The 18,231-nt window shown below is 34.5% G+C and overlaps 1 protein-coding gene across 5 annotated transcripts in view; it reads right to left on the bottom strand.

Moving 5' to 3' along the window:
• The window catches only part of KDM4B (lysine demethylase 4B), a 308,063-nt gene that overhangs the window by 121,654 nt on the left and 168,178 nt on the right, over window positions 1-18,231 (bottom strand). For all 5 annotated transcript variants that reach the window (XM_001375298.5, XM_007488942.3, XM_007488941.3 and 2 more), the window contains exon 6: window positions 8,499-8,548. In XM_001375298.5, coding sequence (XP_001375335.3) covers window positions 8,499-8,548 — 50 coding nt within the window. The remainder of the gene's footprint in view (window positions 1-8,498; window positions 8,549-18,231) is intronic.

Raw genomic sequence — 18,231 nt, 5'->3', positions numbered from 1 at the left:
ACTCTGAATAGAGGCCCAACTCTGAACAGAAATGACTTCATTTTAACAAGATTTTTCTCTTTCCTAATCTGCTTTGCTAGTATTTATCACATTTTCTTTTCTGTCATATTTCTTATTTTTAAAACTTCAAATTAGTTCATTGACAGAAGGATCTTTGCTGTGTCTACTTTTCTCTTACCAGCAGTAAACATAGCATCTTGACCATGATAGATATTTAATAAATGTTTTCTAAGTTAAATTATGTGAATGACTTGTGACATTAAGAAATTTTAAAATGTATTCAAATATGGTTACTTTGACATATGTAAAAGTATATTAGTCTAACACTATTAATTGGCTCTGTAAAAATATTAGATAACATTAAATCAGGGTTTCACAATATTATGAGTTTTGTTTACAGTGTACTACATTGGTCTGAAGCTCAATTACATTTTTCCTCCAAATTCAGGTTATATGGGAACTGAGTATGATTGACAGTTATTTTCAGAATGTACCTATACATTTTCCTTCTAAAGAGGACTAATTTGGAGGGTGTCTTTAATATCTGAACCAACAAGTTACTAATACTAGAATTTTCTTGGCTCTTAATTTAAGAGCTTTTTCAAGTTACTTTGGAACTAAAGTTTATTTCTTTTTTATTTTTTCTAAACTCTTGGTGGTAGGTAGACACGTTGGTATTGTACCCAAAGCTAAATCTAAGGAAGTATTGATTCCAAGGCAAAAGAGCAGTAAGAGCTAAGCAAATGGGATTAAGTGATTTGCCCAGGGTCATATACCTAGAAGAAGTGTTCTTAGGCCAGATTTGAATCCAGGATCCCCTATTTCCAGGCCTGGCTCTCTATCCACTGAGCCACCTAGCTGCCCCTTACTGCTAAAGTTTAAACAAATTCATGTTCAAAAGTCTGCAACCCTCAAAAAAAACCCCTGCAATTTTAGACATATACCAAAGAAAGGCAAGGGAATAAACATTTATGTAATGTTGGCATTGGACTAAGCCCTTTACAAATATTTCATTTGATCCTAACAACAACATCCCAAGGTTGGTACTATTATTATCATCCCACAGATGAGGAAACTGAGGCAAAGAGAAGTTAAGTGATCTGTGAAGAGTTTCATAGTGTTTAAGTGTCTGAGGCTACATTTAAATTCAGAATTTTCTGATTCCTGGAGCAGTGCTCTCTCCACAGTGCCACCTAGAGGCCATTAAGAAAATTCTTCCTTTCTAAATGAGTAAGTTGGGTTTTAACAGTACATTGACTTTATATGGTCCCTGATGGAGAAGAAGCTCTATGGGATGGTGGAGAGAAAATACAATTTGAAAGCTTAAGGGTCTTTTGAAAGTTTGAAAGGTAAAAGAATACAAATTAAGTAGACTAGTCTATACCTTTCCTCTATGCTGCCTTGGAGTTCCCTTAAGATAGCAGAGCAGAATACAATTTCCACAAAAGATTTTTGCTACTTTCTCATTAGTCCTTTCTCTATTGCCCTTATGCCACACTTCTGCTGGCAAAACAGTTTGCCAATTGTAGATTGCACGCGTACTTCTTGAAGGAGCAGGTCATTAGGTCCCTATCTCCTCAGCCCATTTCCTCTCCCAGGTTAAAATATAAAAGTTCCTAGAGAAACCCAAAGATCACTGGGGAGGGAAGGTGCAGTTGGGAAAGAAAGAGGAGAGAAAGCTTTTCTATGTACCCTGGCTGTCTTTGTGAGAATGCTAGACAGACTCTATTAACCCAGAGAATGGATATGGTGCCTCTACTCACAGTATAGCTACAGACTTAGGGTTACAGTAAGCTCACCTGCAGATGTGCAGGCCTCACTGGGTACAGTACCAACATGGTTACCCACGGCCAAGAGAGGTTGCTGGGCAATAGCAGGGCACTGATCTCAAAGGCAGTATATGTACTTTGGGAGAGGCTTTAAATCAATCCAAATTGGGTAATAAAATGGAGGGAAAGTGGGTGTGTATATGTGTGGGGAGAATACTTTCAATCTTGAAGAATCAACCTGATTGATGGGATATAATGGGAATGTTTTTAAAAGGGCAAAGGATTACTGAATCCAGCAACTTTTTTTTTGTACTAAAAGCATTTCAATTAGAATTATGACTGCCTGCCACCCAGTCCGTCGTCCTTCTCTGCAGTTTCTCTTTTTAATGCACAGTTTAAGTGGCTCTCATTAAAGCTACTAATAAAGAAGCACATTTTAAGTGATTAGCACCAATAACGTGGTAACATATTAATGTTCTCTCCATGGGCTCCACAACTCTCCCAGTGAGCCCATTTATAGCTTAGCTATTCATTTTCCATATTAATCGCAAGCTCATTTCATTGAATCTCTATAATATAGTCCAATGATGCAGGGCAAGAAAAGTTTACAAAGAACACATACAAAGAAAGCTTTGTTTTTAACTTCCTCAAAATAATTTGACTTTTATTCTCCTAAAAACAAAGCCTTAGAAAATTTAGCCACAAGAGTAGACTATTAGAATCACTATTAACTTGGGAATTTTTACTACCTCATTCATCTTGCATTTCCCAAACACCATTTATAGCATCTTCCTTTGGCACTAGAATCTCTCCAAAGAATATAATCAAATCATCTGAGTACTAGGTTAAATAATTCAATCCAAGGAGAGTAGAAAGGGAGTGAAAATAAGAGAAAAAGAGAGAACTAAGGGGAAAAGAGCTTCATGAAGAAGTACTGAGCTTTGATGGATGGAAGGCATATAAAAAAAGATAGACCTCTCTACCCCTGCCTATTCGAAAAAAAGAGAGGCATAGGGTTGAGGGGGAAAGGAATGGAGTCCATTCCAGGTAAAGAGAATTATATATAATATATATATATATGAGGTAGGAAGCTATTGGAAAAGAATAATATAGTAAAATTAGCCATTTCTAAGGGAAGAGATAAATGGGGGAAATGACGAGGGAATAAACATTAACATAGAACCTACTGACAGTTAAGTCCAAGAATCTATAAGGCCAGCAGTTACCCTTTCTCCCCAGATCACCTGTCTTGCTTCCTACTCTGGATATACCAGCTATCATCCCTAGAAGCAATATGCAGGGTGGCAACTGTTTCTGTAGGTCCTGTAACCACAACTACCAAGTCCTGATATGATTTTATTCATGGAAATACCATTATAGAAAATGTAAATTGACTTCCCTTGCTGCTGCACCCTAAGAATCCAGGTCCTGGACTATTAATTTGGCAGTTTCCAAATGCAACGTCTCCCCTCATTAAAGGACCTTAAGGACAAGGATCAGACTACTTTTCTATTGTATTCCCAGGGTTTATACAGTTCTCTGAACAAAGTAAGCACACTTAAATTGCTCATTCAAATATTCAAGTTCAACTAGAAGAGTTTGGACCAGATTTTTAAAAAGCTTTGAATATGTATTTTATCTTAGAGAAACTAAGGATAAAAAGACTTTTTTAAGGAGGTGGTTGACACATATTAAGATCATTTTAGTAGATGAAAGATAACGGGCAAAGAGAGTGGCTAGAAGTAAGGAGAGTCAAGAGGCTTATACATAAGTTTACTCCTTTACTCATCTCTGCTTTAAAAAAGAATAAAAGAAATCCAACTAGGAGGAAGGAAACACAAAAAGAAAGCTAAAGTCTGTCTAGCTTAATCTGTGTCCTTAAAAATTAACCAGTTCAATCAACTGAAATCATATTTTCTCCAGACACTAAACTTTTCTCAGTAAATCCCAGTTTTGTGGACACATTAGAAGACTAAAAGTGACCTTGGATTCAAAGTCTGCAGGGAACTGAGAATCAGTATAGGAGAGAAAAAAAAAATCAGAAAACCTCTTTTTCTCACACAGCTGTAATGATGACTATCTCACACAGAATGTGAAAGCAAGCATGTATATAGGAGAGAAAACACTAGACTAAGAAAGAGACGTTCTCAGATTTGAGTCCAAATTCAGCTACTCACTAGCTTTGTGAATTGGGACAACTTCTCTGGGTCTGAATTTCCCAAGAGGTAAAATGAAGAAAGTAAAGCAGTCTCAATAACTCATAAGGTCCTCTCCAGTGCTAAATGAATTGATAGATACTTCAAAAATGAAAATGGCAATTTGCTAGGAGCTCAAGATCTTGATTAAAAAGATGTCTTTTGAGGAAGAAAACAGACAAAAAACCCCAAAACAAAACAAATCCCTCTACTTAAAAGTCTATGAATGGACCCCAGGAAAAATAAATACAGTTCAATATCACTTCACCATAGTAAATCTTTTGGGTCTAAATTTTGTGTCCATTTCTCTTCAATTTATTCATTTAATCCAAAGAAGAGAAATAGAGATGGGTTTACCAAGAGCTGGTTGGCACAGGACAATTTTTTTTAAAAATATGATATAAATTTTGTGTCAAAGAAAATGAAAAAGTCAACTGATGGGAATAAATAGCATGTAATAAATGTAATAGTTACAGTTGTATCACCAAAAACCATGATAAACAAATGAGTGAATGAATGAATGAATAGAATAAAATAAAATTCTATAAAAGTTCTAATAGGCTTTCCTCCAGTAAGTTTTGATGAGGAAAGTCATGAAATTTTCATCTGTTTGGTAAGAGCTTCCAAGAATAAGGAAATACTCTTAAGAGGTCTATGATTCTATCCATGTGGCTACTCTGAATTGAACACAATTTGCAAAAAAAATTAAAAAATTCAAATCTTAGTAAATGATTCTCCTGAGTTATGTGGTTAAAAAATACATCACTTGGTGACTCTCCATCCTCATCTCCACCTCCTGGCTTCCTTCAAGTCCCATCTAAAGTTCCACCTACATCAGGAAGCCTTTCCTGATCCTTCTTAATTTTAGTGCCTTCCTTCTGTTGATTATTTTCAATTATCCTCTATATAGATTCTCTGTACTTTATTATTTGCATGTTGTCTCCTCAATTAGAATGTGACCTTTTGAAGGGCATGAACTGTCTTTTGCTTTTCTTAATATCTCCAGTTCTGGTACTGAATAAATGTTTATTGACTGACTGACTGAATTTAGCTAGGATAGTCGGGCAGTATAAAGTTCACTACTAACTCAAAGTCTTTCCTGCTGGATGAGATTTGTCTGAGCTTTGACAAAAAGGCAAAGGCTTTGATAGCCCAAAGTCAGCATCACATAATATCATAGAAGAACTTGAAGGAGGTGGAGTAAAATTTCCTTTATTATGAAGTCAGCTATCACTCATCATGAATATACCACCTTACAGAACTATCATCAGGAAAACTCTGTAAACTATACAGCTTTAGGTACAGATTATGTCTCAGTGGATAGAAAGTCAGACCTAGACATAGGAAGTCCTACGCCCAAGTCTGATCACAGACATTTCCTAGCTGTGTGATCCTGAGCAAGTCACCTGCAAGTGATTCTTCTGCCTTAGAACCAATACTTAAATATTGATTCTAAGTGAAGGCAAGGGTTAAAAAAATGCAAACAAAAAAATATACAGCCCAAGAGAAATGAAGCATACTTAGGGTATGAATGTGTGGGGTTTTTTTTTTACTCCAAACTGCTTCAGTACCTGAAGTTCAAGTTCCACATTGCTTAGCATGAACAGGAACAAAGGCCACAAGTTTGGTTGGGAAAAAACTTTTCCAAGAACACAAAAGACATGCAAGTACTACATATCCTGAACAGTAGAGAGTATGTCAATACTTTGTTAACCACACCTTAGGTGTATAGGAGAACAGCCAGGAAAAATGTGGCTATCATCTCTAAATAGGGTATAAATCATTAGGTTTAATATTTTCTTCAGATGCTAAAAAGTAGCCATTTAAATTGTTTTAAATATTACTCTCCTGCCCTGGCTATATCTTTCTGGCTTGAGAGGATGCTATAATTCAGGTCAATTAGTTGATAGAAAAGAGGCAGTAAGCTTGGATATTTAACAAATGAGGCAGCAAAGTCCTCAAAAAAGCAACAGTTTATTGTAGTCAAATAGGAAGGAACAAAAATTCAACCAAAAAAGACTACTGGTCCCTCTTCAGATGCACATCTTAATAAAAAAGAAAAAAAAATGAAGGCTGAATTTGGAGTCTGAAAATCTAAGGAGAAATTTAAGCTCTGGCAATTATTACTTCTTTGGATCTCAGTTTCCATATCTATAAAATGAAAAAGTTGGCCTAGATGGCCTCTCAGATACTCTCTAGCTATAAATCTATTCTCCTCTAATCCTTCTTGCTTAGAGAGTATATAAAATTCAATGAGAACAAGTGGTAATTCCATGAACATAATTAGGTTACCATATTATGAGACAAGCCATTATCAACTTCCGGGGGTGGAGCCAAGATGACAAAGTAATTCTCATCAGCTCTGTGCCACCATGAGAATTCTCTCTGACCAAGATTAAAATTCGCCACAAAATGAATACAGGAGTGAAAAAAATCAACAAGGAGATAGTATAGAAAGGGAAAAATATACCATCATCATGGAAATACATAATACAAACATACACAATGCATTAGATAGGCCAAAAATAAAGTTTTTTTTTTTCAGATTTAAAAGGAAGAGTTTTGCTAATCCTGAGGAATTAAAGAATTTCTGAAAGAAACAATAATATATTTAAGTGAATTCAAGTAATTTTATTCCATACTGCCTTCTACAGAAGATTGCCCCTTCTATCATTCTCCTATTCTCTCAATAATCTTCAATCTCACGGAAGCTAGGTAGCTTAGTGGATAGAGAACCAGGTCTAAAGACAGGGAGATGCTGGGTTCAACTCTAGCTTTGTGACCTTGGGCAAGTCACTTAACTCCAATTGCCTAGTCCTTACTGCTCTTTTGCCTTGAAAACAATATTAAGCATCAATTCACAATTAGGTGCATTCAGAACTAGTTGGACAAATGGACTCAAAAGACTCAAAGAGTAGTGTATGTCAGTGTTCCAGATCTTCAGTGGGAAAAGCCCAGAGAATCTGTGCTTGTCCTTGTGCTGTTTAATATTTTTCAATAATATGGATAAAGGTATAGTGAGTGTGCTCATTACATCTGTGACCACTGCTTCCCTATCTATACCATAGCAACTCTGAAGGCAAAGAACCAATCGAAGGGCCTTCATATAAGGTATTAGACAGGAGATAATAATTCTTTTCTTCTTTCGCTATAGTTTATAAATGTTTATCATATGTTTGCTAACCATTTAATATTATGAAATTTAAGATTCTACTTAAGAAAAAAAAGAATGGCAATAGAGTAATGATGATAGAGCAGCTAACTGTGGGTAAAAAGCTTCTCTTATTTGATTAGTTTTTTTTTTATTTTGCCTATTCAGAATTTCATCTGCAAAATTCTACCCACGCCTACTTTGATTTCCTATTAATTTTTTCTTGTCTTTTCTAAGCATTTGGAGGCGTAAAACCTTCCCTGTCCTCAAAACGAGGCTGTTCTCTAGCAAACTTTAGGAAAGAATTTAAAGTATCAGTCCAAGCTGAACTCTGAGGAACTTTAAAAAAAAGTACAAATTGAACTGAGACATTTCTATATGGACCCAATTATGATAACAGGCTTTGTTCTGAGAAATATGAAGATTTTTAGTAAATAGGGAGTATAGTCTATGGAAGAAGGTATGTGTGTGTGTGTGTGTGTGTGTGTGTGTGTGTGTGTGTGTGTGTGTGTGTGTGTTTTGTGGCCATACATAAAAGTTAGAAGTGGCCTTCATGATCAGTAGCAATCATTCGCTAAGTAAGTTTGTACAAGTCACTATGGCTCCTTTTAGGCATTTTAGTTAAATAACTCAGTATTCTGATTCTTCTCCACCCTATCAACTATGCTCAAAAGGTCAATTACTATGGACCTAGCACTACATGAGTTGTTTACATAGTAAAGAAATAAGTATGGGACAATAGTAATTACCTTATACCAGGGCTTACAAAACTAGCTGCAGAGAGAAGATATATAAAACTGAAGAAACTGATAAATGAGTCTTGAAATAATGTGATTAAGTAGTAAGAGTAATAGCTAATTTTATATAGCACTTTGTGTCTGAAAATTGCTTTAAAAATATCATTTAATTTAATCCTCAGAAAAACCCTAGGAAGTGTTACTGTTATCCTAATTTTACAGATGAGGAAATGGAGGCAGATGAAGTGCCTTGACCAGAGTCACATGGCTAGTAATAAATGACTGAAGTCAAATTTGAATTCATATCTTCCTTACTCCAAATCCAGCATTCTATCTAGTGTATCATCTAACCAATAAACTTTATAGTAATAATAACTAAAAATATATATGCATCTAAGAAAAAAGGAATCTGTGATTTAAAGCAGCAAAGTTCCTTATAGATAATGCATTCTAAACCCAATATTATTAAGATCATCTAGGAGGAAAATACTAAAAGCTGTATTTATGCTCATTGTTACAGTACTGCCCAATTAACTCTCAAAAGGCCATTCACAGAACAGCCTTTTTAAACTTCCTTCCTGCCTCTCAGAGATAACACCTAAAATGTCTTGCAAATGTCAGCAAAACTATGGGCATAGGTGCTTACCTTTTGCCAGGCGTTCTAGACGCTTGCCATGTTCTGGAGGTATGGCATACCTAGAAGAAAAGGGAAGAGAAAAACCAGAAAATAGTGACTGATATTACATAATTAGATTAAAGCAATGGTGTAGCAATCTATACCATAAATGGAAGACAAAGCAAAGTCATCAAAAAGTTATTTTTTTTTAAGCCTTTACCTTCTATCTTGGAATCAATACCATAGTGGTAAGAGTTAGGCAATAGGGGTTAAGTGTCACAGAGCTAGGAAATGTCTGAGGCTGGATTTGAACCCAGGACCTCCTGTCTGAGTCTGGCTCTCAATCCACTGAGCTACCTAGCTGCCCCCAAAAGGGAATCCACAGCACCAATAAAAAGGAATTCTCGCAGCATGATCCCCCCTATTGAGAGAACAGCTAAAGTATAAAGTAGCTCAAATCAACTACCTTCCTCAATAGAGAAACTTAAAGGGGAGGGAGAAAAAAGTCTTTCCAAATTTACTCCGTTCTGTTTGTAGACCTTTCATCCCAAGCTTTGTTTATGGGTAGGACGAGCTAAAATAATAAAAATGACAATCCTACCCTAACTAATTTACTTATTTAGTGCCCATTAAACTACCAAGAAACATTTTTACTGAATTAGAAAAAAAACTATAACAAAGTTCATTTGGAAGAACAAAAAATCAAGAATATGAAGGGAAATACTGAAAAAAAGGGAAGGAAGGTGGCCTAGCAGTATCAGACCTCAAACTATACTATAAAGCAGTGGTCATCAAAACAATATGTTAACTGATTGATTACGTGGGTTGAGGGGATATGCCTGGGGATGTAGACTCTAAATGATCATTCTAGTGGAAACATCAACAACATGGAAATAGGTTCTGATCAAGGATACATGTAAAACCCAGTGGAATTGCGCATCTGCTAAGGGAAGGGGGACAGGGAGGGGAGGGAGGGAAAGAATATGATTCTTGTAACCAAGGAATAATGTTCTAAATCGACTAAATAAAATTTTCAAAAAAAAAAAAACCCAAAATCAAAACAATATGGTACTGGTTAAGAGACAGAAGGGAGGACCAGTGGAATAGATTTGGGATAAGTGACCTCAGCAAGACAGTCTATGATAAACCCAAAGATCCCAGCTTTGGGGACAAAAATCCACTGTTTGACAAAAACTGCTAGGAAAATTGACAAATAGTAAAAGGAGAGATTAGATTTAGATCAACATCTAACACCCTACATCAAGATAAACTCAGAATGGGCGAATAACTTGAATATAAAGAAGGAAACAATAAGCAAATTAGGTGAACACAGAATAGTATACATGTCAGATCTTTAGGAAAGGAAAGATATTAAGACCAAGCAAGAGTTAGAAAAAAGTAAATAATTTTTATTACATTAAATTAAAAAGGTTTTGTACAAACAAAATCAATGCAACTAATATTAGAAGGGAAGCAACAAATTGGGGGAAAATCTTCATATCAAAAAACTCTGACAAAGGTCCAATTACTCAAATGTATAAAGAGCTAAATCAATTGTGCAAAAAATCAAGCCATTCCCCAATTGACAAACAGGCAAGGGACATGAATAGGCAATTTTCAGATAAAAAAATCAAAACTATCAATAAACACATGAAAAAATGTTCTAAATCCCTGATAATCAGAGAAAAGGAAATCAAAACAACTCTGAGGTACCACCTCACCCCTAGCAGACTGGCTAACATGACAGCAAAGGAAAGTAATATATACTGGAGGGGATGTGGCAAAATTGGGACATTAATGCATTGCTAGTGGAGTTGTGAATTGATCCAACCATTCTGGAAGGCAATTTGGAACTATGCCCAAAGGGTGCTAAAAGATTGTCTGCCCTTTGATCCAGCCATAGCACTGTTGGGTTTGTACCCCAAAGAGACAATAAGGAGAAAGATCTATACAATAATATTCAAGCTGTGCTCTTTGTGGTGATGAAGAATTGGAAAATGAGGGGATGCCTTTCAATTGGGGAATGGCTATGGTATCTATTGGTGATGGAATACTATTGTGCTCAAAGAAAGAATGAACTGGAGGAATTCCATGTGAACTGGAATGACCTCCAGGAATTGATGCAGAGTGAAAGGAGCAGAACCAGGAGAACATTGTTACACAGAGACTTGGACACACTGTGGTACAATCAAACATAATGGACTTCTCTACGAGTAGCAATGCAATGATCCAGGACAATTCTGAAGGACTTATGAGAAAGAACATTATCCACATTCAGAGGAAGATCTGTGGGAGTAGAAACACAAAAGAAAAACAACTGCTTAATCACATGGGTCAATGGAGATATGTTTGGGGTTATAAACCCTAAATCATCACCCTAGTGCAAATATCAATAATATAGAAATATCTCTTGACCAATGATACATGTAAAACCCAGTAGAATTGTGCCTCGGCTATGGGAGGGGGTTGGGAAGAAGAGAGGAAAAGAACATGATTTTTGTAAACCTAGAAAAATACTCTAAATTAACCAATTAAGTAACATTAAAATAAAAAGACAAAACAAAACAAAAAGAATATTAAAGAAAGTGGAAGTTGGAAATTACCTTCCAACTTCCACTTTCATATATATATATATATATATATATATATATATATATATATATATATATATATGTATGTATATATATATATGACTTTTTTCCTGTTCCCATTCAGAAATGAGATCTAAAGGAAAAGCACTAAATCTATAATACAGAGAATACATTCCATCCACACTCATATCCATTCCAAGAAAGAAACCTTAGCTGATATAAAAACTGATTCTTCAAATGAAAAGATAGCTAGAATCCTTTACTAAAACAAAACCAGAACTGGATGCCATCAATCTCAAGCCTTTGAAATTCTACTCCTTCAAAGAAAGGGCTATTGGGCCAATTAAAATTCTTTATACTCAAGCAGGAACAATTAAACATGTTATGTATTTCATAGTTTTCATGTATTTCTTAGTCCAGGGCTCAATCCTATACCAGATATTTTAGGAAAATGGGGCCATTTTTCCTATTTCACAATAAGTAATTTAATACTAAGAGAGAAGAATTCCAAAAATTACCAGAAATTAAACAGTTTTTCCTCTGGAAATGTCAACTCATTAATGCAAGAAAAATGAAGGAAACGATTATACAAAAGATACTTCCGTGCTTTAGAGTCATTTAAGTCAAGTTGGGAATTTAAAAAACAAAACATTATAGGAAAAAATATCACATAGTATTTGATCTTACAGAATAGAAATGATTAATATGATTATGGATTTCTGGGTGCCCTCTGACCAAAGCAATGGTGGTACCTTCAACTATACAATTATCAAACAATTCAATTCTACTTGTCTTGGAAAAACTTAGTAATTATCCTTTGAAAGTAACCATTTATCACTTACATAAAGATGATAAAAATTAATCCCGATCCAAAGCTCCTTTGTGGGATTAATGTCCCTTAAAATAGGGAAATGAAACATTCTGTTCCTTCTGGGAAAATGCTAAAGGATTGGGAAAGAACTAATTTATGGCTACAAGGCTGCTGATGATTAATGTAATATCCCTAGTCTACAATGATGCTTTCACTTAATTACTGCCTGTAATTGGGAGTTGTAAAGATAAGATTAATTGAATCTGGAGGATGTTAAAAGTTTAATACATTGGAACATGGTTTTTGTGTTATCTAAAACTACAGATTGCAACAAGCCAAGCTGAATGTTCAGAAGAAGAGCCCCAGGAGATATTAACGGGAAGTTTGTTTGGCCAGGAAAGCTGGACAATAGAACTGAATCTACTGGTATATAATGCCCTAAAAAAAAAATCTATAAATAAAAATGACCTCATCCTCAAATAAATACAAAATTACTTTTTAAGTGTTTTTTTGTTCTTCCTCACACCTTTTAACAAAACAGTGCTAATGATACACAGTTAGCTAAAGTCCACTTGTCTCTCTAACCTCTCTCCAAATCTTCCAAAAATGCCAGGCCATTATGTAATTAAATAAATGAAATAGCATTTATTAAGCTCTTACCATGTGAATCAGTATAGCTGAAACTGGACTAAAAAGGGGAGAAGTCCAAGGTTGAAGTCTCTCTTCTGATACAAAAGCTGTGTGACCCTAGTGAAGGCAAATCCCAAGACAATACACAATTCTAAGACCAGGTTGCAGAACAAGTGTTGATTTGTATTGACAGAGGGAGTCCCTTACTAGAAGCTTCCTAAACTAATGAAATCCTAAATCAAAGGATCTGATCAGATATACTAGGTTTTATGGAAGCACTGAAGAAATGCCTTATCCTTTTATATAGGTGCTGAGTTGTTCTTGGTCCTTAGAGTTAGTTAGGCCCAAAGGCCAGCACTGATGCTGATAACAGTGGTCATCCCAGTCTACTGCTTCCTTTTATAGCAAATCTCTCTAACCACAGCAGGTTAAGCTATAATTTCTTTTTAATATAATTTAATATAATTTTTAATATAATTGTTTTTGCAATATCTTAACACTTCCTACTATTTTTCATCTGAGGCTTTGTCAGTATCATATCCTGAACAACTAAGTAAATGAATACTTGGCCTTGTTATATTTGTATAACAGCAAAATCCTTTAAATTTTTCAGAATTGGATAATAATTTAAGAGTTTCTGGGGAAAATGGTAAAGGACCTGTCTGTACAAAAATATTTATTATAGCTGCTTTCTTTGTGGCAAAGAATTGGAAACTAAAGGGATGTCCCTCAATTGGGGAGTGGCTGAACAAATTGTGGTATATGGTCATGATAGAATACAACTGTGCTTTAAGAAATGATGAACAGGATGATTTTAGAAAGAGCTGAAAAGATCTATATGAACTGAAGTAGAGTGAAATAAGCAGAACCAGGAAAATGTACACAGAAATACTGTGGAACAATCAAATGTGATAGAGTTTGCTACAATGCAAATACAATGATCCAGAACAATTCAGAGGGACTTAAAAAGAATGCTATCCACCTCCAGAGAAAGAACTGTTGGAGTAAGAATGCAGATGGAAGCATATGAGTTTATTTGAGTATATGTTTTAGGGTTTTAGTTTCATAAGATCATTCATATATAAAAACAAATAATATGGAAACATAATTGGTATGATAATACATGTATAACCCAGATTGAATTGCTTGTCAGCTCCAGGAGGAGGGAAGGAAGAAAGGAGAGAGACAATTTGGATTATATAACTTTGGAAAAACTCATGTGGAAATTTAATAACAATAATAATGATAATGATGATATTTTAAAAAAATTTATGTGATCAAAATACAAATAAATTAATTCAGGTTAAAATCAGAAGCATCTTTAGTTTTAATTTGAAGTAAAGAAGTTCAGCACAATTAATTTTGTTAGAGAAGAGTAACTTCTGGAATATCTTGTGTTACCTCAAAGAAAAAGTCAATTTTATTTACGTTTATTATTTCATTTGGAATGTCTTAGAATGCAAACATGTTTTACTATGAGACAACTCATTTGGTAAGCAATTAATTACTTAAGCAATTAATTATGACCTTTTGCTACAATTGAAATAAAATTGGCAAATTTTAAAGTAAACTTATTTTTGTAGAAGAGGTCATCTCATAAAAAGTGGTCTATAACCTATGATTTTATATGAGGATTAGAGACTTCAGTCTCTATTCCTTGTAAGGGGGGAATTGAAACTAAATTGGGATTAACTATAGTTTTAAAGAGGAAAATGTAGAAATAATTTTTGAAAGTCGTGAGTTCTAATTAATAACTTAAAAATGTAAAGATAAAACCAAAATTTTAAGAAAATGCATAGGCACATATGTATACATTCAAATAGTTTCAAAATTTGAAAGAGTTTAAGAATTCTACCTTCTGTGATATTTTAAATGTTTACTTTTGATTTTGCCGTTTTTATTGAATTTCATAATTATAATTCTATAATAGTTTGCTAATTGTAGGAAGTTAAATGATGATGGAGTTCAATGCCAGTATAAAAAAGACCTTTTAACCCTGGTTTATATATCTTTACAATTTTTTCACACTTTATTCACCTCCATTTGCACTAAGATTCTGACCACCCTGGCCTATGTTGATATACCTTGCACAGGACCCTCCATACTGACTATCCCCTGTTTCTGGAATGTTCTTCCTCCTGACTTCTCCTTAATTTTCTCTAGTTTTCAGCTCAAATTCCACCTTCTGCTAGAAGGTTTTTCCAATCTCAGAAGCTGCTAGCATCATTCTCTCTGAAAGTATCTTCCATCTACCATCTTTCCTTGAGCAAAGACACTGTTACTGCTTTTCTTTGTATCTGTCACTTGGCATACTATATGGTACACATTAAGGATAAATGGAGTTTAGAAGGACAGAAACTATTTTAAAAAAATCTTTACATACCTAGTACTTTGAATTTATTTATTCTACATATTAATCATTAATTCTTTGTATTATATTTTATTGCATTTGTAATTGTATGTATGCATTATTCTTCTGGTTCTATTTAATTCATTCTGCATCAGTTCAAAGAAGTCTTCCAAGATATGATATTTATATATCATTTGTTCACCCAATTGATGGGCAGGCTTCCAGATTCCCTCTTTTTTTTTAAACCTTAAAAAGAATCCCTCTAGTTCTACCTCCCTACTTCTCACCTTTCCCAGTGAGCTGCATTTCTGTACCCATCTTATTGTGTTTCTATTCTTCCTTCCTTTGGTCAGTTCAAATAAGAATAAGGTTCAAATGTCAGATGCTTCCCCATCCCTCATTGTTTGTATAGATGTCTTCACAAGTCAACCTGATTAAATGACATAATGTTCCCTAATTTTCTTTTCCCTCCTCCCCCTATCCCTAGAGTATTCCTTTTTATCCTCTCCATTCTTCTGTTAAGATCATCAAGACACATAATCATCAAAACAATTTGGTAGTGCAAAGAAATAGAATGGAACAGATTAGATACATGATATACAGGATTAAATGATCACAGCAATCTAAGTTTTGATAAATTATAAGATCAAAGTTTTTGAGAAAAGAACTCACTATTTAACAAAAACTACTGGGAAAACTGGAAAACAGTATGGCAGAAACTAGACAGAGACCAATATCTCACAGTTTATACCAAGATATGATCAAAATGGGTATTTGATTTAAACATAAAGCAAATTAGGGTAGCATAAAATAGTTTACCTGTCAGAAGGGAAGAATTCATGATATAAGAGGTAAAGAACATTATGAACTATATAATTTTGATTACATTAAAGGTTTGAACAAACAAGACCAACATAACCAAGATTAGAAGGGAAACAAACCAGGAGAAAATTTTAAAACAAATTTCTCAGATTAAAAGGCTCATTTCTCAAATATTTAGACAACTGAGTCAAATTTCTGAGAATATAAGTAATTCCTCAATTGACAGTCAAAGAATATGAACAAGCAGTTTTCAGATGAAGAAATCAAAGCTATCAATAAAATAATTTATTTATTTTAGAACATTTAAAAAAAATGTTGTAAATCATTCATGATTAGACAAATGCAAATTAAAACAACTCAGAGGTATTACCTCACACCTCTCAGATTGGTTAATATGACAGTAAAGGAAAATAATAAGGGATGTTGGAAGAGATGTGGCAAAATTGGGGCACTAATGAATTGCTGGTGAAGTTGTGAACTTGTCCAATTATTATTCTGGAGGACGAGACCCCCTCCCCCAAAAAAAGGAGAAAGGATTTACTTATACAAAAATATTTATAGCAGCTCTTTTTGTGGTGGCAAAGAACTGTAAATTGAGGGGGTGTCTATCAATTGGGGAATGGCTAAACAAATTGTCATACTATGGTGAGGGAATACTACTGTGATATAAGAAATTATGAGTAGGGTGATTTCAGAAAAAGCTGGGAAAACCTTTATGAAGTGATATAGAGTGAAATTAGCAGAATCAGGAGAACATTATATACAATAACAGCAACATTGTTCAGTGATCAACTTTGAAAGCCTTAGCTATTCTCAGCAAGACAACAATTCAGGATAATTCTGAAGGACTTATGGCAAAGATTGCTATCTACCTCCCAAGAAAGAATTGTTGGAATTGGAATGCAGATTGAAGTATACTATTTTTCATTTTAGTTTACTTGGGTTGTTCTTTGGGGGTTTTGATTTTATAGGAGTATTCTTTTACAACAATAACCAATATGGATATACACATGATGACACAGTGTATAACCCAGATCAAACTGCTTACGATCTCTGGGATGGGGGAAAAAAGGAAGGGAGGGGACAATGTGGATCTTATAACTTGGGAAATTTTATTTTGAAAATTGTTATTACATGCATTTGGGAAAATAAAATATATTTTTTAAAAGATCATCAAGACATAACAGAATCATTTCCAAGTCTTCATTCTAATTAGAGTCCCTCTATAACCGGTGATCTCTGATAAAGGTCTCATTTCTCAAATATATAGAGAACTGAGTGATATTTATAAAAACAAATGTCTTTGAATGTAAACATTTTATCCTTGTTTAGTACTTGATAATTATTCATTTATATTTACCTTTATATTTCTCTTCACTACTATATTTCAACATAAAAGTTTCTATATTGCAATTGTCTTTTCATCAGGAATGCTTGGAAATTCTCTGTTTCACTTGCGGTCTATTTTCTTTGACATGGGAAGTGCATTCTAGCTATGATATTTCTGGGAATTTTCATTCAGACTTTCTTTTAAGAGGTGACTGGCAAACTATTTCTACTTTGTCTTCTGGTTCTAAGAGATCTGGGCAGGATATTTATGTTCTTTTTTAAAGTCATGATTATCAGGTATTTGATGGCTCTGAAATATTTTCTCTCAATCTGTTTTCTAAGTTTGTGGTTCCTTCCACTCCCACCGAAGAGCTTGTTTTGGGGGCAAGACATTGTACTTCTGGAGTCAAGCTGTTAATTCCCTTTATAATTGTTTTCTTCCATCACTCTCATCATATCTATTTTCAATTTTTTCCCATCTACTGATGTTATTTTGTTGGCTAAAAAAAATGTTTAACTTTTTTCAAACTCTTGCTTCATCCAAAAAGAATTGAATCTTTGCCCAAGTTTTGTTTTTCTCTGAGGTATTGCCTATAGATGTTTGGGAATCATTCTTCTTCTGGGCTTGTGTCCTTCTCAAGAAAAAAGGTTTTTATGATAGGGTTCTTCTTTTGTTTGCTTATTCTTCCAACATGCTTCCTGACTTCAGGCTTGCTGTTAGGGCAGGGTTCTGCCACACTTCTCGAGGAAAGGTCTGGGCTGGTCCTGCTGCTGCTTTCAACCCAAAGTGTTGTATAATTGCAAGATCTCATGGACAGCTCAGAATTGGGGTCTGGCAAACTTTCAATGCTTCCAAAGTGGTCTAAATCAGGGCAAAGTCTGATTGCTGTCTCATTGATCTGAGCTCTACAAGTTTCTGACCTGAATTTGAATCTGAACAATAGTAGATTACTGTTACACTCAGCTATTATTAGCCAGTTGGGAAGCTTCAATGACTCAAAGGGACAGAACTGCAGACTCTTATTTGGTCTAGTATTCCTGGTCTAGTTATTCCCCCGCAGGATTCAGTTAAGACTAAACCACTCAAATTTTATTTCTGCTTCCTCTTCAAGAAGAATGATCTTTGAACAGATGGCAGAACAAAAATGGGAGTAAAAATCCAAGTGAGTAGACAGTTGCATATCATCTAGCTTCCTAAATGAGTTCAAGTCGTCAATTTCATATAAACTA

This window comes from Monodelphis domestica, chromosome 3 (assembly GCF_027887165.1).
Source record: "Monodelphis domestica isolate mMonDom1 chromosome 3, mMonDom1.pri, whole genome shotgun sequence".
Taxonomy (NCBI): Eukaryota; Metazoa; Chordata; class Mammalia; order Didelphimorphia; family Didelphidae; genus Monodelphis; species Monodelphis domestica.
The sequence above is the reverse complement of the archived record's forward strand: the minus strand, read 5'-3'. Positions and strand labels throughout refer to the sequence as shown.